Genomic DNA, 23,456 nt, shown 5'->3' with positions numbered 1-23,456 from the left:
ATTGGTTGAACAATAAAGTGGTCACACTTGCTAAAGGGCTGGTATATTTCACACAATTAGCCAAGACACATTCATCAAACTGACCGGGTTCGGGTTGCTGGCCTCCTGGGGTGGGGGAGGGGAGAAATTTTGGTGACTCTTCCTAAAGCATCCCGAAGCCTTGATAGAATCCTACGGGAGAGTCTTCTGCCCCAGTGTCTAAACTGATGGACTATCTGGGATGCGGTGGGTTTGCGGCCCAGGGGATCCCAGAGGCAGAGAGCAAACCAGAGGCTCCTCTTGGCTAAGATTTGCTAATACAGACGCTAGTGTGAATTTGAGCAGCAGAGGCCCCGTAGGTGTTTTCACAAAGCCTTTGCACCTCCTCCTTTCATTCACAAGAAAATGCACTTCCAGTTTGCTCGAAACCTCAGGCATTCCGGAGCCTGCTAAACAGAGGCTGTGCCCACCCACACAGTGTGGGCTTCCCCCATCCAGATAGGAATAAAACCTACAGAGAAAGCGAAACAGACTCGGTTAAGACAAGGAAGCAACCAGCCCTGTGTTTGTCCGAAGTTCTTGGAGGGCATTAAAATGCAGTTCATTCTTGGAGAAAAGGGAATGCTTTGATCACAACGCTTTCTGATTTCTCTTCTCTCAATCCCCTTTGTCTGTATTTTCCAATGGCAACAGAAGACAACACGCTCTTACCTTGGAGATCTGTTTTGCTACAACATCTCGTAGGGCTTTTCAGAGAACCAACTAAATATTTAGACGTGGCTCTGTTAACGTAAACGGAGGCTTGCTCCTCTGGAGGCTGTCCAGGCCTCCTCTCATTAGCTGCAGAGATCTTGTGATAAAGAGGGACTTTTTTTTCCCTTCGGCCCACATGATCGCAGCCCAGTTGTGGTTTTTAATGTGTCACTGATTGTTCCGTCCAACTCCTTTTGCTCCCCCTGAAAAGGTCTGTCGGGGCTCTGTTTGCTTCCTTAAACACGGTTTTTGAAAGCTCTCACACTGCGTGAGCTCAAATCCCAGCATTAATGCGCCGCCGAGTTCATTTCAGCACACTCAAAAGCGCTGAGTTTAAATCCCTCTCAATTCCATTTGCGGCACCAGAAGACTTTATCCCTTCTCCGCTAATGGTTCCAAGTTTACATCTAGATTCTGGGGGTCAAGGACAGGAGAGGATTTAGAAATAACAGTGCGTGACATTAGTCAATGCGTTTGCCAAATTGGCAATTAGTTCCCGATGTGCATGCAAAACACTTTACTCCTGTCTCTTTGATGCCTGTTCCCATAGAACAGGGAGCGGCGCGTCCACTGAGGGCTTCCGACTTTTAAAGAGATATCTGCTGGAAAGCCCGCCCGATGGGCCTCGTGAGCTCAGCCGCAGGGAAGCATCCGGGATTACGCTGATTTCCAGTCTCAGGAAAGAACACCTCATTCGGGGAGTTTTTCCACTGGAGGAACTCAGGGGAAGTCAAAAGGCAAGAAAGCAGCCTCCACAGAAAGCCCTCAAGCACCCCAGTCTGCGCCCAATGGACGAGAGGGGAAACCGGCCTACAGGCCTGTCGGTTTTCGGTATGCTTGCTTTTGCAACTTCTGACCACTAGGTGGAAGCAAGAAATAACCGAGGCGGATTACTGATAGTAGCTTGTCTAGCCAAGCGGTGGAGCCTTTGAATTCTCCTGACTTTAGAACCACTTTAAGATGTTTCCTGTGTGTATATGTCTCAGGGCCGGTCATGCACATAGGTGATGTTATATGGACTAAGCAGGCTGTATTTGTGTATTTAAGGATATGTGTGTACATACATATATATGTGTATATGTATATATACACATTATGTATATATACACACACATAAATATCTACATACATATGGAGAGAGAGAGCAAGGGGAAATGCATAGCGAGTGTTGTAGGAAGGAAAGGGAAGGGCAGTGTGATGTCATTATATTATAATTTCAAACCCACACACATACACACATAAGTGTATTTAATAAAATAAAGATAGTGTAAGAACTCGGCTGCATTTGAAACCCCTGTGGGAGTCACGCGGGAGACAAAGACTGGACTGAAAGTGATCCTTGCTCTGAAACGGGGTGATCAAGAGCCGTTGTGGGTTGGACTCAAAGAACTGCGGACAGATTGCCGAGAACCCAGTCTGGCATTGCCCCTCTGCTCTGCTCTGGCGTCAGCTCCACCCCACTGAGCTGTTTGCTGAGAGAGTCAGTGGCTGAACTCAGAGGGAAGGGGCTAACTTTGAACCGAAAGTCCAACTTCCTCCATTTATTGTCTGGGAGATCTAGAGGGAATTATCTACTTCCCTCTCTCCAAGCCACAAAATGGAAGCTACCCTGTCTCTTAGAACATGCTCCCTGTGTACCAGGCAATCTACGTATGTGCATGCATACCTGACGATATGTCTTTACCATGCAGTACATGTTATATACACTACACATAATTGCTAATCTCTGCTGCTGCTTGCCTAGGTCTTGGAGAAGGTAGTAAGAAGGAAATTTTCTCCCAGAGAGGCGTTTCCTGGTCAGAAAGGACAGAATCTCCACCCAAACTTTGCTCCCTTTCTCCTTATCCTGCTGTGTCCCCATCCCCTTCTGTGGCATGGTTCTGAGAGATTGCTGAACTGCATCTGCCACAAGAGCCTAACTTTTCAGAAAAGAAAAAGACTTACTCCCATCCCCAGCCCATCCCCATTGTCTCTGTCCCAGCTTCGGCTGCTCAGTGGTTCGCCGTGGTACAGACACCATGCGACGTGGCACCACGTCTGGACTTTTGGGTTGGCTTCTGTGGGCCTGAATGGTGTCTGGATTCCGACGTCGTGAGCGCTAATGCTCCGTTTTTAAGCACCTACCGAAGTGCATCTGAGTGCCCGTTGAGGTCGCACCCATCTGCTCCCCGCATCGGCATTGCCATCAGACCCCAACCACCCTGTGCCCACGGAGCCTTTCCCGGGGAGAACCCTTGTTATCCTCCCACCACGGAACGCAGTAGGGCAACCAAATCAACCAGCTATGTGGGCGTCTTGGCGTCTTCGCTGCTTACTCTGCTCAAATATGTCATAAGAGAAAGTTCTCTAGAATTTTCCAGAGGTCAAGCTTCTAGTCGACTTTTACTCCTGCCCCTTAACTGGCTCATACGGTTCACCAATAGAGAGTTGTAAAGGAAGCCGCCTTATCAAAGAGGAGCAATGGGAGCTGTGGCTTTAAGAGGCAGGTCTCTGTCCTAGGATCCCCTCGCGTTCCCAGAGGCATTGGACCCCAAGGTGGTCCTGGTCCTACACTCATTCATTAACAAGCTGTAAATATTGTTCCCTAATTAAACAGTACCCCTCACAGGGGACGAGCTAATCATACTCTTCCAGGCCCATTTCCTGATGATGTCTTTCCACCCAGCCTTGATTTCTGAAGCTGAGCTTGGCTTCTGGAATGTTCCCTTCCTTGGGACTCCGGCAGCATTCCCTTGCTGCCGCTAATGAAGCCACAGGCACTCGCGGGATCTAAGAGCTCGGATTGGACTCATGATATCACTTCAGGGGTGCTGCAGAAAGCTCCTGGGGAGTTTCTATTAACGTCTTTATTAACCCGTCCCCCACACCAGTCGGTGAAATTAATTTAGATACACAGCCCACTTTGATCTTCATTAATAGTTTCTTCTAGTTTCCACATTTATTTTTGGTTTTCTCATCTTTTATTTATTTGGTAGCAATTATTAGCTTTTTTTTATGGAGCGGGGGCAAATGATCTTAAAGTAATTAAGGTTAGGAAAATTACAAGTTAAAGCAGGTAAAATATTTCTAGCATAAAACCATGTGTGTATGCAAGTGTGTGTGTGTCTGTATATAATATTTTATTTATTTTGTTTTTCAAAATAGGGTCTTGCCCTGTAACCATGGGCAGCTTGCTACTCACTCTGTAACCCAGATTGATCTTGAATTCACAATCCTCCTGCCTCAGCCTCTCAAGTGCTAGAATTACAGGAATATACCACCATACCCAGATTACAATTTGTGTTAATTGTATTAATGAAGTTAAATGTTGTCAAATGTTAAAAAAAAAAACACAAAGTTAAGTCCTGCTTGTTCCTTCCCAGTTTCAGGAAAGGTCTTAAAAGCACTAAATGTTGACGGGCGGTGGTGGCGCACGCCTTTAATCCCAGCACTCGGGAGGCAGGGGCAGGCGGATCTCTGTGAGTTCAAGACCAGCCTGGTCTACAAGAGCTAGTTCCAGGACAGGCACCAAAAAGCTACGGAGAAACCCTGTCTCGAAAAGCAAGAACAAAAACCAAACCAAAACAAAAGCACTAAATGTCATAGTAGTGGCTCAAACCAGAGGTTCCTTTCCCACCCTCCTAGCCTAACACCATCTCCTAAAAGACAGAAATTAGACACGCAAGGGAGTTTTGCAAGTAAGAGGTGGTACATTTATTTCATTTCCACTTTGTAATCCAAATGCCAACTTTTCTCATTCATCCAGCAAGTATTTATTAAAGGTGGGCCTTAGCTCTGAAAAATCAACCACCAACGACTGTAGCGTGAATTCTTGCTTTCCAGAAATATCGTCCAGGAAATGGGGAAGCGAGCCAGTTATACGGGAGAGCGTACAGCAGCAGGGTCACCTGGGGGTCTTTAGGAATTCTAGAAAAGGCACTCTTAATATGAGGTACCTGACAATGGTTTCCTGAGAAAGAGTTAAGGACGTAGTCACCAGAAAGGTGACAGAGGAGAGTGGCTTTCTTCAGGTGAGCAAGAACCAATGTGCCAGACCAAAGCTCCAGACATTGGGAGCAGGAGGCAGATGGACTCGGCCGGTTGGCATAACGTCTAGAATGTTGGTTCCATGGAGGCTGAAGGGTGGATGGGGCCGTTTGGGAGGTACCTGTCAGTCACTAAGTCTGTGAACAAACAGAGGGCACAGGGCAGTTTCTTAGCAGGAAGGTCGATACAGCAGGGATTAATTTATAAAAACAATTGCTTGGGAAACAAAATGTAGAATTGAATCCATGGTGGGTAAGAGCAGAGGCAATGGTCTCTAAATCCTAGAAGACAAATTAGGTGTCAGCCCTAGAGAGGTATCAAGGAATAAGAAGAGGAGGGCGCCTCTGAAGACCTTCCAGAAGGAAGTCAGGAAGTTGGAATTAATCAGATTTGAATCGTGAAGGGGAAAAAAATCTGTCTCAATGGTGGGAGAAAGAGAGGCCCTCTCAGTGGAACAGCTGATAAAGGGGGGCAGGGAGGAACAGATGTCTAAAAACAATCTTGAAAGACCCCAATCTAGAACTACAGATTGGGACAGGGTACGCTTAAAGAGCTAAGGGAAGCCTAGAGACCGCCATGGCTGACCCTTACCACACAAGAAGCAGCAGGCCAAGGACAGGGAAGGGATTCTGGGAACTGAGAGGGACTTGAGAGGACGAAGAGGTAATCATTAATAACAATGCCACAGAAGTCACGTGACCATAGCTGGCTGGGAATGCCAGGGAGTGGCAAATGTCCAAGGCCGCATCATCAAGTGCGACACACACTGTGAAGTGTGATCAAGCTCAAACTGTTGTTTGTGGGAGTGGATAGACAATAGCCAGGGTCCTGACCCCCAAGAATGGGGAGAGTCCTGACTACTGGGATTTCTTCATGGGTTTCCAAGCCCATGCGTCAGGCCTGGCTTCCCCCTCTTCACCTTAGGACCAGGCCTCAGAGGGTGGGGTCACTTTACAGTCCCAGGAGGTTTTGTTGCAGTGTTATGTGAATGGCAAGCCAGACGTACAAACTGGAGTGTGAGCCTCAAATGCCTGGGAGCCTCATTCAGGTGTGCTCTGACTTTTAGAGCCTTTGAAGGTGTCTCCTCCCAGAGATCCCCAAAGCCTGATAAAAAGTCCTGGGGTCAAACACTAAGCAAGTTTCCATGCCAGCTCCAGGAGGAAGAGTAAAACCTACAGTTCCCCCCCCCCCGCCCCCGAGGACGTGGGGGAGGGGGTATCCAGAATGGGTGAGCAGGACAGGTGGAGGAGAGAGAACTACAGATTTTTACGGCACACTCTGAACATTGCTACTTGAGATAGCGACATCAGGCTAGCAGCATTATCAACTATATAAATACGTGATATCTCAAGAATGCATTGTGTTCAGGAAATTCCAGGGGTGTAGTTCAGTAGACTGCAGTCTAAGATAACCTTAGGGCGACCGCGGCAAGACTCTAGGAACCAGAAAAGGTTATACCCTGAGCAGAGGCTCAAAACATCCAAGCGATGTTTTATCAATTGATCAACCAACAAATCTCTAGCGACTAAAGGTTGTGAAATGAGTTTCTATTAACCATTGATGAGAAAGCAAACAGCCGCTCCGCCCGCGTTGAAATCCAACTTCACTTGGAAGCTTAAACCTTCGACTTTCCCAGCGCACTTTTTGGAAACCAGGCGTTGCTTTCCCTGAGCCTTGGATTCCAACTGAACTCAAACAAGAGCTGACTCTCTTGAAGAAAGCTGCTGAGAAAGGAGGTGGCAGAAGAGCTGTCCTAATGATTTACTTCATCTTTGGAAGGAGAAAGGAAGCCTGCTGCCTCTAGACCTATTATTTTTAGAAGCCACCGAAGCCAGAGAAACAGACCCTCTTGAAATGGTAAAATGCCTGTGTGTCTGTGAACCTTTCTCTCATTGATCACTCGGGACTTAATGGGAAAAATCAATGGCAGAGAGACGAGGTCATCCACCACGTGAGCGTCAGCGTCCAAGTGGGAGGGTAGGTCAACAGGCCGTGGACTTGGCTTTGCTGCCCAGCAGCTCCCCAGCTGACCCCGGCTGCTCTGTTGCCCCGGAATAGATGTGGGAGGAGTCAGGATGTCATCTGTGCAGAACCAGAGAGTTCAAGTTCAAAATGTCTCCCTCCTGGGGTCCAAGGGCATCCGTTTTAGAATTCCTGGGAGCCCCTTTTGCCCTGGTCACAACCTCTCTTTCTTGTTTTGAAAGAAACATTCTAAGCAGGATTGTGAGGTTGCCTTCTGCAACCTTGCTGTACCCTGACTAGCGGAATCCTCACCACGGCCTCTCTCAGTTGCCGCGGCCGCCGAGGAAGTGAAGCTCAGGGAAGCATGTCCAGTTACTGGCAAGTGCTAGACCCCGCTTTCTTGGCTAGATCAGCAGTGCTCCAATCAGCCTCACTGGAGACATCTGGAGCCTATTAAAGACATAATAGCAGCACAACAACCAACCAGTGTGTGACCTGTCTCAGGCCTGCTAAAGCAGACTCTCTAGGGGGTGGAGCCAGGCTGCCTCCTTTCATAAGGTCTGCAGGTAAGGCCACCCTACCCTGCTGGACCCTGACTCCTCTCCCAAAGGAACAAAAGGTTCAAGAGCCGAAGGAAGAGGGGAAAGAAAGGCAAGGAGACCAACAGCTTTTTGAGTCTGAATTACATGCCAGAGGCCTTATCTAATCTTTCCGGAAACTAAAAATGATTCCCGTTTACAGTTCTGGAAACTTTCTGTTGCTTCACTGGACACATTGAGCAATCCCCACTCCCCACCCTCAAGTCCCACAGCCCCTGAGTGGCAGAGAGATTTGAACTGGGATTTTGTGGTCATGTTACTAAGCCACACAGTAAAGAAATAGACCTGGACCAGGAGAGATGGCTCAGAGGTTAAGAACACTGCTCTTCCAAGGACCTGGGTTAGAGTCCCAGCATCCACATGGCAGCTCACAACTGTCTGTAACTCCCTTTGCAGGGGATCTGATGCCCTTTTCTGGTCTCTGTGAGCACCAGTCACGCACACAAAGTACACATATGTACATGCAGGCAAAACACTCCTATACATAAAATAAAATAAAAATAAAAAAACTTCTAGGGCAGTGGGATGGCTCAGCAGATAAAACCGCTTGCTGTACAAGACTAACAACCCGAGTTCAATCCCTGGACCTGGTGGTGGAGGTGATGAGAAGCATCAGTTGACATCATCCAGTTTCTCTTGTGGTCCATACGTCCATGAGGGCTGTCAATCACTGTTTCTCAGTTTGCTTGTTTGTCTGGGCCCCATTTAAACCAGCCTACAACTCTCCACCTTCTTGCTCCTGCCTGCCAAGTGCAGGGACCGTAGGCAGATGCCCACACTGAGAAGTGAATTACTAGTTCTTATTTGTTTGTTTGTTGAAACAGAGTCTCCCTGTTTAGCCCCTGAACTTGGGGTGACCCTCCTGTCTCTGCCTCCAAGAAGCGAGGAGAGCTAGGTGCTAACTCAGCCAACTTGAATTATTTCTAAAGTTAAAAACTCCCTTTTCGGGCTGGAGAGATGGCTCAGTGGTTAAGAGCATTGCCTGCTCTTCCAAAGGTCCCGAGTTCAATTCCCGGCAACCACATGGTGGCTCACAACCATCTGTAATGAGGTCTGGTGCCCTCTTCTGGCCTGCAGACATACACACAGACAGAATATTGTATACATAATAAGTAAATAAATATTAAAAAAAAAAACCTCCCTTTTCGTTTTGGTTTTAGTTGGGGTTGATGTTAATGCCAGAACAAAAAGCAAAAGAAATTTGTGTATCCAAATATAAGTAATATATCATGCTCCAAATACCATTCTTTTTTTTACTGGGCATATTAGAATTTTAAAGCTTTAAAAAGATTTTTTAAAAGTTGATTGTATTTTTTTAAAATATTTATTTATTTATTTATTTATTATGTATACAATATTCTGTCTGTATGCCTGAAGGCCAGAAGAGGGTGCTAGACCTCTTTACAGATGGTTGTGAGCCACCATGTGGTTGCTGGGAATTGAACTCAGGACCTTTGGAAGAGCAGGCAATGCTCTTAACCACTGAGCCATCTCTCCAGCCCCTTGATTGTATTTTTTAAATTGTGTTGGGGGAATAATATGATTTTGTATTTTTTTAATTGTGTGTTTGTTGGGGGAATAATGTGATTTTGTATCTTTTTAATTGTGTTTGTTGGGGGGAATAATGTGCTCACGGGTGCAGGTGTCTTCGATGACCAGAAGAGGGCGCTAGACCCCCTGGTCTGGCGGCATAGGCACATGAGCTGTCTGGATCTTGCTTCACCACTGAGCCATCCCGCCATCCCTAAAGATTTGCTTTTATTATTTTGTGTATATGCAGGTATGTGTACGTTCACGTGTTTAGGTGTCTCGGGACTTCAGTGCCCAGCACCAGTACTGGGTGACTCACAAAGACGTGTGTGTGTGTGTGTGTGTGTGTGTGTGTGTGTGTGTGTGTGTGTGCACATGTGCGGAGGTCAAAGGGCAACTTTGGGGGAGTGGGTTTGGCTTTCCTCCTTTCTAGGCCGAGGACTCTCTGTTTCTGATGCCTTGTATAACCCAGGTTAGCTGCTGTGATAGCTTCTAAACCATTCTCCCGTCTCTGCTTTCCATCTCACCGCAGGGCTGCTGGGATTACAGATGTGCACCACCACACCCAGCTGTGACATGATCCTTGGATAGAACATGGGCTGTCAGGCTTGCCTTTACTCACAGAGGCATCTTCGGCTTGGCTTTGAATTATCTGAGCCGAGATTCGCTTCTATTGTCTCACGAATAGCGTATCAAATTATACATCCCCCCCCTTACTTAAAAAATATTCTCAGGTTTTTTTTAAGTGTTATTTTTATTTTTTAATTATGTGTCTGTGTGTATCTATGTGTGGGTGTGCACATGACTGCAGGTGCCTGCAGAGGCCAGAGGTATCAGGTCCCCTGAGTTATACAGGAGGTTGACAGCCACCTGCTGGGGGCCTTGGGAGTCCAACGCGGGTCCTTGGAAAAATCAGTTGTCATGCCTAATGACCGAGTCTTCTTTCTAGTCCCCTTATTTGAGTTTCGAGACTTTGCCCCACCTACATGTTTTGTTGTTGTTGTTGTTGTGATGGTGGTAGCCAATTTCATTTCGGTTTGTTTGAGACACGGACTCACTCTGTAGCACAGGCCGCCTTCAAATTCATGGCAATCCTCCTGCTTCATCCTCTCCAGTGTTCTAGCTGTGAAGCCGTCATGCCCAGCTGACTGGACTGCTTTCCTCTGTGTGCGAGCGTGTGTGTACATGCGCACTTGTGTGTCCCCATGTGCATGCTTTTGTGCATATGTGTGCATGCGTGTACATGTGTGTCTGTGTGTATGTGTTTGTGCATATGTGTGTCGCATGCACATGTGTGGGTGTGTGCATGCATATGTGTGTGTGCACACTTGTGTGCACGTGTGCGTGTACATGTGCATGTCCTTTTATTTTCTGAGGTGAACTGTAAGCTCCAGGAGGGTAAGGGAGTTTCATTTGATTTCTTGTATTCTCTAGCACTTGGCGCACACTCTACACACAATATGTCATATGTCTGTTAATTCAACTGTCAGTTTTAGCCACATTGGTTTGTGAAAGCTGCCATACTAAACGACCACAGGCTGAGACCCTCGAATAACAGAAATGCCTTGTTGCCTGCTCCAGTCTGGGAGTCTGCAAGGTCTTTCTAAGGACGAAGCAGAACCTCTCCCGGAGTCTACCCTTGGCTTGGAGATAGCCGGTCTCATATTGCATCGTGTCAGCTTCTGTAATAGATCTCTCTTCGTCCAATTTTTCCCTTTCCATGAGGATACCATAATTCTATTAGGACCCACCCTAGCGAGAATGTTACATGGGCTCTCTTTCCACACGACGTCCTAGGACTTTAACACGGGGATCTGGAGAACACAAAATTCATGTTTAGTAGTAGCTTTCAGCGACTCATAAACGTTCCGAGAGGAGACCTTAAAGGTCAGTTGTGAGTTTGCCTGGTTCTAGAACCCTCTTTTACTCCAAGCCAAGGAGAGTATTTGGAATTTTAATAACACTTTTGGCAACCGATTGGCCGGTTGTTCTCGGTTTTAATGCTTCTCTGTGTGCTCCCCAGAATGGTTCCCGCTGCCTAAGCCTCAGAGACTGCAGATTGTGTGGAGCAGGTAAGCACCTGCTCTCTTTCCTTTAGATGCAGAGAAGAGAGAGGCTTCCCTGTACCTCAGCGCACTGAGCACCAGCCCCCAGCAGAAAGATGCCTCTGAGGAAAGCTAGCCCCCCTGGGAGGGTGTTGGTTTTTCTTTACGAACCATTTTACTTTCAGTGAGTTTGGTCATTAAAATTGTTTTGTGCCCCTCAGCCATGCCCCAGGCCCCGAGAGCAGGAGTGTTGGCCTCCAAGAAAACCTAGTGGGTTTATTATTCTCTGACAGACAGAAACCAAATAACATCGCGGAGTGGCCATTGGAGGGGGAGCTTGATTCTTGGAGGTCATGCTTTCCCAGGCCCTCTCAACGTGGTCTCAGCTCAGACCAGGGCAGACCAGCTTTCAACAAATCCCTGGTTTCTTTTGCAAAGTAAAACAGATAATAGAGACATTCTGGGAATAGCTAGCTAACTAGCCAGGCAGCTTCTGGGCGAAGAAGAACTCAGTGTTTTCGGACAATGACCAATCACAATAACCAGCATTATTTGATCTGAGAGTAATTAGCAGAGGCTCTGTTCTTTTTTTTGCTTCAGTGAGGAGGCAAAAAAGGCAGCAAGGGAAACATCAGAGGCCGGGGGAAGGAGCTCGGATGTCAAAGAAAAACACTCTCGCAGGTGGGGAGAGCAGAGTTTCCCAGCCAAAATCCCAACTGAACCCTGGAATGCTGGTCTTTGAATATGCAGAGTGGTTTAATCTAACCAAATGTGGCTTGATTATCCCATACGTACAATTTTTTTGTTTACTTTTAAAAGTTGAAAGTGAAAAACGGGGTACAAAAATAAACATAGAGCCACAGACTACCAGGGGATCTCTTATTGGGAAACGCAAGGCCCCCGAGGTGCCCACATGTTCTGCGTCCAAAGCACGGAATGCCTTTAACCCCATTATTTTCCGAGGCATGATCCCAGGAGCTGTTGTTTATAACAGCTCTTGGGGTGTGCAAACTCCAGTCACAATTACCGCTGAGCAAACACAGCAGACTGTCGATTGATCATGTTATAGTGACATTTTAATTTTTTGTTTGCTGATTTGTTGTTGTTGTTGTTGTTGTTGTTTGAATCAAGGTTTCTCTGTGTAGCCCTGGCTATCCTGGAACTCTCTCTATAAGACCAGGCTGAGCTCAAACTCAGAGATCCACCTGCCTCTGCCTCCCAAGTGCTGGGATTAAAGGTGTGCGCCACCACCACCCAGGCAAGTTATCTTTACTGAAAGCCATTTAACTGAGTGGCGTTGGCAGATAAAAACACGCTATTTTTTATTTCATTTTTTTAGATTTAGGTATCACTGACTTTAAGGTATTCATTTCAGAAACTATGTCAAAGCTGGCAGGAATTTCGGCCTAACCTTGAGGGCTCCTTGGAGTCCCTAGAATATCAACAATGTGTTTTTGAGACCTTAAGTAGGAGTTGGGTCAGCTCCGTTTCCTAAGCAGGGCAGGGCCATTTTTCATAGTCTCAACTTTGAGATTGAAATCAACTTAATCTTGCTAAGACACTAACAAAAGAAAGTACAGCCATCCTCTTGTGGACGCGTTGGGCACCCTAGCCCTAGCCTAGAGATACGTGGATCTCCATGCTGCTCCATAGCTCCTCTCCCTTCCACAATACTCCAAACCACAAAGCGGCTTAATACCCTACGCTGCTGCTGTTGCCACTGCCAAATATCCTTCCCGTCTCTTTCTTTTAGCTCTGAGCAGGACAAGAATTCTCTGTGTCACTTGACCCTCCTGGCCACAAGTCACCTACTGTCTCTGCCCATTCCTGCGCTTCTGGCCTTTGCTCAGACTTGCCTTTTCTCTGCTTGGTTCCTGGAGCAAGAAGTAATACCTGGAGCATTGCCAATCCAGTCGCCATGAGCCATACACGGCTCTCAGACAGAAACTGCTCCAAACTGAACGTAAAGTTCAGTTGTTCAATGACACTACCCATATTCCTAGGGCTCAGTAACCACGTAGGGACAGTAACTACCGTATCGGACTGAGTAAAAATAAATGATTTCCATTGTTGTGGAAAATTCTACTGGACAGTGCTGGCCTGTGTTAGCACATGAGAGAATCCCTAGCTCTGTGGAGAACGGACGTTATGTCGGGTAGGTGCCCACCATATGCTTCTGGGGGCTACATAGTACATTCCTTCTTAATGTGACATTCTGGTGACAAATAGGAAGGAACTGAGGCTTAGAGAAACTAGGTTACCTGGCCCAGGGCCAGCCAGAAGGCAAGTGGAGGAACTAGGATCCATCGGCTGTACAGGGTTTCAACAGACTCAGGCGCAAGTCTGGCGAATCTGGAAGAGCTGAGGTATCTCCAGCCTTTCTGTACAGTTCCTACAGAGGTGGGATGGAATTGTGCAGGGGGCTAGAAACGGACCTTGCTGTGGGGTTCAATGGCAATTGCTTTGCTGTGATTGACAGACAAGGCTAGGACAGCTTTCTGAATGATTGTTTCTTCCTGCTGACGGATGTTTCTTACTGTGGGTGTCTACCGCATCCTCAAGAGAGAGTGTTAGAGAAGTGGCCCCTCTAGCCTTACACTTTCCCCTCTCTATGGATGTAGGGGAAGCACGGTACCCAGATGAGCTTATGGTAGGCAGTCTCATCACCTACTGTGAGGGTCAGTAGCAACAAGGGGCGCAGGAGAGCCTTAGACACAGAGGCGGGGTGTGCTAGGCAACTAAACCTTGTCTCACTCCTCTGAGAAGAACCATGTATTGTGTGTGTTGCGTGATGGGTCAGTAGCTACTGTCAAGCCTGGGCAGAGCATGTGGACCTACCGGTTCTCCTTCATGCCCACCACCCTGGGATTTCCAAATTTCTTTATCTTGTCTGTGGACTTAAAGACCAATAACCCATTTGCAGAAACAGATTTATGCTGTAGAAATCAGACACCTGGACGTTTCTTATGCAAATCTCTTGCAAAAATTAGGCAAACCACAACCACGGGACAGGCGCTCCAGCATCCCTGTAACATGCCTGTCCAAGAGGGCACACGCTCCTCCTTCCTCCATGCTGATGTGTGGCTTTGACATCAAGCAAACCCCTCTAGGTTTTGCTTGACTGACTCATTTGTGGCCGTGCAACTCAACGCAGAAGGTCGGGCTCCAGTCCCAACCACATCCTCCTGTTCCAGGTCAGGGATGAAGGCTGTTAGAATAAACAGTAGTTTAGATGGATAATTCAGCCTGGGATGACAAAATACTTTGGATAATTTATAACCAACAAGAACATTCCAGAGGCCGGGAAGTCTGAGACGAGGGCACCAGCAGATTTAACGTCTGATGAGGGCTCCGTTCTTCATGCCTCCTTGGCATGCCTCTTCACGTGGTAGAAAAAACAAAGGGCTCCCCAGAGTCCACTCGGTGAGGGTACCGAGCCAGTGGTGCAGGCTTCTCCTCCGTTACCGAGTCATCTCCCCAAGGCCAGGCCTTCTGACGCCCAGAACTCAAACCTGCAGACTAGAGGACGCCTTTCCTTCACTGTTGTATCTATGCCTGTGTGTGACAGCTCTGGGAGTGTCTGCACTCTGCTAGGGGTCAGTTTTGCCTCGTGCCACCCAGAGCCGTCTGTTCACACACGAGAGCTGCCCAGTAAACGCAGTCGCTCATCTTGAGGATGAATCACTTCTGCAAAACTTGGGTGCTTGATTATTGCCACTGCCCAGCTCAAGGGGAATCAAGGAAACGTCTTATCTGATAACCCTGGGGCTGAGCTTCAGAATCCCGGGTAATAAGACTGTTAATAAGACAATCTCCAGATTGTCCCGCCCCTACCCTCACCCCAGAACTCCATGCTTCCTGTCTTTGGTATCCAGAGCCTGGAACATTCAGCCAACTAGGCCTTTCTGCTTGGTCGGAGCTATAGTCCCCCTCCAAGAAGAAGCCTTCATGGTGTTTGTCTCGGCAATCACCAATCTGTGTCCTTCGTGCGCATAAGCCCAGTGACACGGTGGAGGCGAAGGCTGACATTGTCTCCCTTCCTCCTAGTGGCCTTGTCACTTAGTCTACAGTTTTTATCCTCTCCCCTACCCCCAAACAGCAGCCTTTGAAGAAACTCCGATTCTTCCTTCTTACTTTTCTAGGCTGAGTGGAGTTCCTGAAGCTGAAGACCTGGCCTCCCAGATGCTAAAAGGCTTCCCTAGGGACCGTGTCTCGGCACAGGAAGCCCTCACGCATGATTATTTCCGTGTCCTGCCATCCCAGCTGTACCAGCTTCCTGATGGTAAGTGCGTGCGTGTGCTCCCGCATCGGCATCAAACCTCATCTGACATGTTTTTCCCCAACGCTGGAGAATCATAGAGTTTGCAAAGCAGAAGTGAAGTCAGAGGTTAATTTGCTTTCCAGAGAGCAAGAAGCAAGGGGCCCCCAGTCTGCACTGAGCTTCGAGTAAGAGTCTCTAAAACCCAGAAGCACGGGTGGAGAAAGGTGTCAGGGACCTCCTTGCAGTGATGCAAACCGTTCCCACACGCAAGCTTCTGCTTGGAAGCTGGCAGAGATGAAAGTTGCCTCTGAGGTGTTTGCTTCAGTGAGCATCTGCCAGGAGAAGCCAAACCAAAGTTTCTAACAAGCTGCTTCTCCCTTCCAGAGAGTAAGATGAGAGGTGACATGGATATGTCAGGAAGGAGAGATGGGCCCTTCTTGATTGGTAACGCGATGCCGCAGAAGGAAGCTGGGAGGTTGGGCGCTGGGGGAAGGGCTAGGCGCCCACTGCAAACACCGGTTACCCTGAAACCAGCCTTGGCCGCCTGCGCCTGAAGTCATCTTCCAAATCTGAAATCTGCCCAGGGGGTCACATGGCAGGAGCTCTACTTGAGTTTCTCAGAATGTGGCCAGGAAGGGCCAGGAGGAGGATGTGGGTGGTGTGCGGTCAAGGCCTGGGCTGTTTAGGGCCGGCTGGGGAAGAGTATCCTTAGGTGAGGTTTCTTTGAAAATATCCACATTCAATGGAAAACTGTCGTTTGAAGTCCTAAGCCAAAGAAAAGAAAGCTGAGCGGAAGGCCTGAGGGTCAGGCTGGGAAGAGGGGGCTGGGGTGGAAGTGGGGTGAGGGTGGGGATGGGGTGCACTGGGGTGCAGAGCTAATGGCCCAGAGGCATAGATGGGTACAGCCTGGCCCAACTGCCAGGCTTCGTAAATGCAGCTTCCCGGGATCTTAGACATTGTTGTGAAACAGCACAAATTTCTTAGTTGGAGATTATTGAGGAATTTTACTATTAAAGTCACTTAAGATCTCTAAAAATAACCATCACCATGCAGGCGAGGTTAATATCTTACTTAACCCTGTAAGGAGAGGCAGCCATTAGAATTTATTAAGCTGCCGTTAAGTGTCAAGAACACATGAATTGCTATAAAAAAAAAAGTTGAGGAAAACAAGAGGCTTGTCCTTGGCCCGGAGGATCTTACGGAGTGGGAGGAAGAGAAGGTGGTGAAGAGGAAATGGGGTACCCTGTACACGTATTAGCACAAATCATATCAGAACAGCTCAGATCTGCTGTAATACGCCACAGATGTGTAGGGGCTGTCTGTGCTGGAGGCGACTCTGGAGAAACGAGGATAATTCACGAGAAGCGGACAGGACTGGCGGTGAATCTGCGGAAGGTTTTGCAAGGAGGCTGAGAAAAGGGTCAGACAAAGGGCATTTTAGGAGGCCCACAGCACCCACCACTTTCCTGGCACCTATGCCCCACGTGTCCACGCCGCCTGACCTGTTCTGCCCCCCTGTTTCCAATCTGGGCCTACAGTCCTTCCTTCTCAATGCCTAACTCATACGTGTGCGTGTTCGGCCACGCACACACCCACTCCCATCTCTCTCCTTAAAGAAATGTTCCCTGTTAGCTTCCTGTGGAGTCTATTATTCTGGGCACTGGAGAACGGCTGGCGTCTTCAAGCCTTTACGGGCACCAGCTTTTTAGTGAAGAAGCAGCCATCACTCTCCAAACTGGTATGTCCCTAGGAACTTGGGTTTTGATTCTCCCCAGAAATCTGAAGCAAAGTTATCAACCAACAGACTCTGGAGCACACACTATCTAAAGATGTCTGTGTGTGTGTGTGTGTGTGTGTCTGTGTCTGTGTGTGTCTGTGTGTGTCTGTGTCTGTGTGTGTGTGTCTGTGTGTGTCTGTGTCTGTGTGTGTGTGTCTGTGTGTGTGTCTGTGTGTGTGTCTGTGTGTGTGTCTGTGTCTGTGTGTGTGTCTGTGTGTGAGTGTGTGTGTGTGTGTGTCTGTGTGTGTGTGTCTGTGTGTGTGTCTGTGTGTGTGAGTGTGTGTGTGTGTCTGTGTGTGTGTCTGTGTGTGTGAGTGTGTCTGTGTGTGTGTCTGTGTGTGTGAGTGTGTCTGTGTGTGTATCTGTGTGTGTGTCTGTGTGTGTGAGTGTGTGTGTGTGTCTGTGTGTGTGTGCGCGCACACGCGCATGCACGCATCCACAAGGGCGAGAAAGAACAATCTGTATTCCTTCTCTGTTCACCCTGCCGCAGAGCCCAGATCTACTCTGACACTTTGAGAAAAATGAAAAGATAGAATCTTGCGGGAGCCTGCCTGTGCTGGGGGAGATGAGGAGTGCTCCCAGCAGGAGGGAAGTTGACTTTTCTTTATACATACAGGGGTTTTTCCATGCAGAGTTTAAATTATGCCTGATAAAAGGAGCTTCGTGGATGTTTCAGTTCTTTCAAATTCTCCTGGCTTCCTCCCAATTAAATGAGGTTTGTCAAAGCCACGGGGCTCTGCTGGCTGCTGCCTCGGTGGACAAGCACTTCCTGCAGCGACATCTCGAATCCCTGAGGGAGAAGATGAAAGGGCCAGCACCAAGAGACAGGGAAGAGGGGTGCCACCGCGCACGAGTGCGTGTGCGTGTGTGTGTGTGTGTGTGTGTGTGTGTGTGTGTGTGTGTGCGCGCGCACGCGCGTGTTTATGTGTGCTTAGAGCAGGTGTAGAAATACAGACAGATCGACATTAGGATGTGAGGCAAGCAGGCGGGAAGAGCAAAGGAACTGGGAAATTGGAGAGGAGAATGGATAGAAGCCCCCAAGCAATCTGTGTCCTTTCACCGCAGTGGCCCTGACTATGGGGCACCCTTCACTAAGGGCTGCGTCCCCTGGGCAAGGCACCGCCTCAGCCTGCTTTTTCATTGCCCCTGGCAAAGAGCCATTGTTAACAGCCCGCTCTGCAGACAGAATCCCAGCGGAGAAGCCCAGCTCCCAACCTGCAGGGACAGAAAATTCTCCTTTGCTGGGATGGGCTGCTGCAGGCACGAGAAATGTGCGGAAAATAAGATGCGTTCTTCAGAGCGGTGTGTGAGAAGAATTGCTGTGTTGAAATTAGAGAGACTTTGCTCTCTGGAAGCATTTCAGCATGGACTTGTTTAGGGACTTATATTTACATCAGTCTATTCTGCTTCTATTCTGGTCACAGGATAAGAGAGTTGTGACTTTACAATATATTCTGTCTCCTCTTTGATCTGGAAGATGCCAGCTCTTATTGTCTGGCCTCTGAAGAAGACAATTAAGCATGAAACCTGGAAGTGGAGCTCAGAGGACAGCCCAAATCCCCACAGAAGGTTCCTGTGAAACTCCCCACAAAATCAAAGGCCTCTCCCCATCAATCTATGCCGATTTTCATCAAGCCGGGGCTCCAGCCACACTTTCCCTGGGTTGTGGCAGTAGGTTTAGAGTCCTAGGAAACGGATCTAAGGTGATTTGTCATGGAAACCCAGGAATTCCAGGATTAGCTCCCAGGTGGAGATCCCTGCTAAGGGGGTGGGGGTGGGGAGTGTCAATGTGAGAAGGTTGAGCCTGTGGGAACGTCTGCCAAGTCCCTCCTTGACTCTTGAACACCTGAAGAAACATTTGTTGAAGGAGAAATTATTGGTAGTCCCTCTCTCAAAACACACCCATCGGCAAGCTAATTGCTTCTGCAGATGGCCGGGGAGCAGTTCTCCCCAGCCGGCACCAGCTCATGGCCGTGCTTGTGGTCCCCATGGCCAAGCCAGCAGCGCAGGCCGTCAGCTGGGGCAGCGAGGACCTAAAATTAGGCCCTTGGCAGTTCTCTAATCTTAGCTGCAGGTTCAGCCTCTTTGCTTAATTCCCTTTGCCCTCAGCGTGAACTTGGGCTCTGGGGAAGGAACACCAGTTAGTGATTTGGGGGTGGAGGGGTAGAAAACCATTAAGCTGCTCCTTCTAGAAATACTCCATCTGTCCATTCTTACAGGAAGCCTTCCAAACATTACCCTTAAAAAAAGTGAAGGCTGATTTTGGAAGCCCGCCATTCTTAGTACACACGCTGATCCATAAGAGAGTTTTTTATCTGGGCCAGTAAATGCCACATGATTTAAGAGTCTGGTCCTTAAGCCAGGGCTCTTGATCATCAAGACATCAAAGGTTCTCTCTCTCTCTCTCTCTCTCTCTCTCTCTCTCTCTCTCTCTCTCTCTCTCCCCTCTCTCTCCCTTTCCCTCTCCCTCTCTCCCTCTCTTTCCCTCTCTCTCTCTCCCTCTTTTTCCCTCTCTCTCTCCCTCTCTCCCTTTCTCTCTCTCCCTCTCCCTCTCTCTCCCTCCCTCTCTCCCTCTCTGTCTCTCTCTCCCTCTCTCTCTCTCCCTCCCTCTCTCCCTCTCTGTCTCTCTCTCTCTCCCTTTCTTTCCCACTCTCCCTCTCTTTCCCTCTCTCTCTCTCCCACTCCCTCTCTGTCTCTCTCTCCCTCTCCCCCTCTCTCTCTTTTCCCTCTCTCTCTCTTTCTCCCTCTCTCTCCCTCTCTGTCTCTCCCTCTCCCTTTCTCTCCCACTCCCTCTCTCTCTCCCTCCCTCTCCCTCTCTCTCTTCCTCTCAGTCTCTCTCTCCCTTTCCCTCTCTCTTCCTCTCCCCTCTCTCTCCCTCTCCTCTCCCTCTCCCTCCCCCCTCCCTCTCCCTCTCACCACCTCTCTCTCCTCTCTGTCTGATTTTCTACCCTAATCCAGGTTTGAATCAGTCTCTACCATTCCTTCCTGGACTAAATCCCCTTCTCTCCTTTAAAATAGATCTTGGCATCTTAGAAAAAAATATATATATCCTGAAGTTTAAAAGCGTACCGTGTTTCGCATGCTTTGGTCTATACAATATGCTACGGGCTGCACAAGGGTGGAAGAGCCCGGAGCAGTTAGCTCTGCTTTCCCTACCTCCTCTCCCACTGCCCTGCTCCTGAGAGCCCTGCACTCTTTCTTCCTGCCCCTATTAACACTGGACTCATATTTTGCTTCGCTCCAAAAAAAAATTGACTTCTCTTTTAATGTTATATCTCTATACATTTGATGACTCTCTGATGCCACATCACTGTTCAGTCATTTCTGTAGTCTAGGTTTCTGTAATTATTATTATTATTATTTTGAATGTGTGTGTATGTGTGTGTGTGTGTGTCATGACTGTGTGGAAATTGACCTGGGAGTCATTCCTCGGGAGCTGTCAGCCTTGGTTTCTGAGATGATTGATAGAAGCATCTCACTAGGATCTAGGGCTCACAGGTTAGGCTAGGTTAGGCAAGCAGTCAAGTTCCAGGGATCCGCCTAGCCTATTCCCTCTCCAGTACTGGTGTTACAAGTTCTCACCACCACGTTTTCATAGGGATAGATGCTGAGGCTCAAACCCAAGTCCTCACGATTGCACAGCGAGTATTTACCCTCTAAGGTGGAGCTCCAGCTCCTTACTCCTCCTCCTCCTCTTCCTCTTCCCCACCACCATACTGGGGATTGAACCCAGGACCTCACACATGCTTGACAAGTACTCAACCCCCGAGCCTTAGCCTTCTTTAACCACCTCCCACCACATACACAGCAGATATAAATTTCATTCCTCCAGCTTTTTTTTTTTTTTTGTCATTGGGTCTTATTGTTGAATTCTGAAATTCTTCCACTTTTTGTCTCGAAGACTCTGGACCCAGCACAGAGTCCGGTTTCTCACACAGTGGGCAAATTATGTTCCAGTTCATTCATTGAATATTTACCGAGTGTCTATTAGGTGTGATGCCGAAGAACAGAGCGACGAATGAGGCAAGGACCTTATCCTCCAAGCACATACAGCCCTTAAGTTAATGAGGCTGGTCCGGGAACAGCTACAGGTCAGCAGGCTTACTCAAAGTTCCCTGAGTGTTTGGAGAACCTGAGCTTAAGTAAGGTCACCTTGGAGAACCAGGATAACTGCCTGGAGATCTTGAATGATAATGAGTTGGGGGATGGAAGGGCATGAGGAGAAGGCTCAATGGCAAGAGACTTTCCGTGTGAAAATGAGAACCTGAGTTTAGATCCCTAACACTCAGTTGGGCAATGGTGGTGCACACCTTTGATCCCAGCACTTTGGGAGGCAGAGGCAGGTGGATCTCTGTGAGTTCGAGGCCAGCCTTCTCTACAGAGAGAGTTCCAGGACAGCCAGAGCTACATAAAGAAACCCTGACTCGCGAGGGGAGGCGGGGAGGGAATCCCAGGATGCATGTAAAAGCGGGGGGGGGGGGGGGCACGGTCTGTTACCTCAGCATGGAGACGGTGGATCACAGAAGATCACTATGCATAGATTTGTGGTGGTACGTCAATCCACCAATCCCTCCATCCTACCAAACCTTTAAATTGGTTAAATTTTCCTGCATCACAGGCTCAGAGTCTCTATGCCAAGATAAATCATTCAGGAAAGAATAAGACCTGGGGCAGGGAAAGGACCTTCCAGGCTGTTGTCCCACACCGTCACAGAGAAATCTGTGATGCTGGAGAAGAATCACAAGGGTCTCCTTCATAGCCTAGGCTGGGATTACTATTCTCATAGTGCAGATTAGAAAACCAGGACAGCTAAGGTATGGAGGTAATCTCAGTACTCAAGAGGCTGAGGCAGGAGGATTGCATGTGTGAGACTTGTCTGGCCTACCTGGAAGACTGAGAGTGAAGTCACACAGCTGTAAGTGGCAGAGCCAAGGTTTTGACTTCACACGAGACTCTCAGCCCCTGCTCATCCCCAAAATCCATTTGATACCCAGACCTCTCGAGGATGTTATAGCAAAACAGTCTAAGGGTCAAGGCCCATTTCCAGTGCCTAGGCCTGTTGTGGCTCTGTTTGCTGTAAAGCCTGACTGGGAAAGGTCCCACAGTTCCCAAGTTGCATGTTTCATACCTCAGCTTGGTATGTTATTGATATGATAGAAATTTACACCCCACTACTACCTTCCCTTGTACAATGAGGTTCAAGTATCTGCTGTTTTTACCCAATCTTCCCTTTTTGTGCTAACACCCACAAACACCCTTGGGTCCTGAGATTTCTTACTTGCTGGTGGTTACTGGTTTTGTTTCGCTCTCTGTTTGGCAAGAAAAAAACAAGAATCAGATGAAAATGGGGGGAAGGACATAAAATAGCAGTTTACTCCAGAGGAAACAAAAAAAGCACATCCATCACGTAAAAGGATAGCTTTGGGGGCTAAACAGAACCAAATAACTGTTAAGTTAGGGTTTTTTTGTTTTGTTTTCCTTTAGCCCAATGACTCCCAGGGAAGGAGATGTAGCAATCAAAAAATTCTCTGCTGCCAGGAGTGTAGATCAGCTGACTGAGGCTTCCATCAGTATCAGATCCAACTAACCTTAAGTATCATTAGCTACCCAAAACTGCTCATAATCAAGACACTTTTATTCCCTGAAATGACCTGGTTAAACAATCAAGCAAGCTTGAAACATAACCAAATAAGCCAGGTGGTGGTGGCGCACGCCTTTAATCCCAGCACCTGGGGGGGGCTGAGGCAGGCAGATCTCTGAGTTTGAGGCCAGCCTGGTCTACAGAGCAAGTTCCAGGATAGCCAGGGCTATAAGAGAAACCCTGTCTCAAAAAAAACAAACAAACAAAAACCAAGATGTATGCAAATATGATATATAATTGTTTAAAAGTTACAAAATAACAATAAACAGTTTCAATACTGAGCACTAGAGAACCTGATTGGGTAAATATCAGTGTGTTGACTGGACACACAGTGCTGTGTACCCTACTTAAAACTGCTCATGGCAGTGTGCAGTGGGATGGAACCACTTCTGCCAGGACATAAGATACATAAAACCAGAAAAGTGGGCCTGAGCATATGTGACCTCAGTCCCAAATAGAAAGGCAGACCGTACGTTTGGGGGCGACCTGGGTCACATAGCGATGGCATCTTTTAAAATGGGAGAGAGGGAGCGATGAACAAATAGAGAAGGAGGAGGAGAAGAAAAAATAGGAAAAAGAGGAAAGCCAACTGGCGTGGTGGTACGTGCCTTGAACTCTAGCGCTCAGATGACAGAGGCAGGTGGTTCTCCATGAATCCAATTTCAGACCATCCAAAAGTACGCAGTGAGATGCTGCCTCAGAAACCAAACCAAAAGCATGAATACAGAATGGCACATTATAACCAACTTGCAAAAGTTATGTGCATATTAGCAAAACTGGAAGTTAACACAGAGAATAAAAATGTTCCAGATTGCTTTCCCTCCTTTTCAGAATTTTCTTTAATGGTGATGATTTATCTTTTGTTTTAAGAATGAGTTAGACC

The 23,456-nt window shown here is 47.9% G+C and overlaps 1 protein-coding gene across 1 annotated transcript in view; it reads left to right on the top strand.

The window, feature by feature from the left end:
- Window positions 1-23,456, top strand: part of Cdk15 (cyclin dependent kinase 15) — a 77,584-nt gene that overhangs the window by 43,144 nt on the left and 10,984 nt on the right. The window contains exons 11-12 of the mRNA XM_075956266.1: window positions 10,873-10,921; window positions 15,037-15,176. Of these exons, the coding sequence (XP_075812381.1) occupies window positions 10,873-10,921; window positions 15,037-15,176 (189 nt within the window). The remainder of the gene's footprint in view (window positions 1-10,872; window positions 10,922-15,036; window positions 15,177-23,456) is intronic.

The sequence above is a fragment of the Microtus pennsylvanicus genome, chromosome 22 (assembly GCF_037038515.1).
Source record: "Microtus pennsylvanicus isolate mMicPen1 chromosome 22, mMicPen1.hap1, whole genome shotgun sequence".
NCBI lineage: Eukaryota > Metazoa > Chordata > Mammalia > Rodentia > Cricetidae > Microtus > Microtus pennsylvanicus.
The sequence above is the reverse complement of the archived record's forward strand: the minus strand, read 5'-3'. Positions and strand labels throughout refer to the sequence as shown.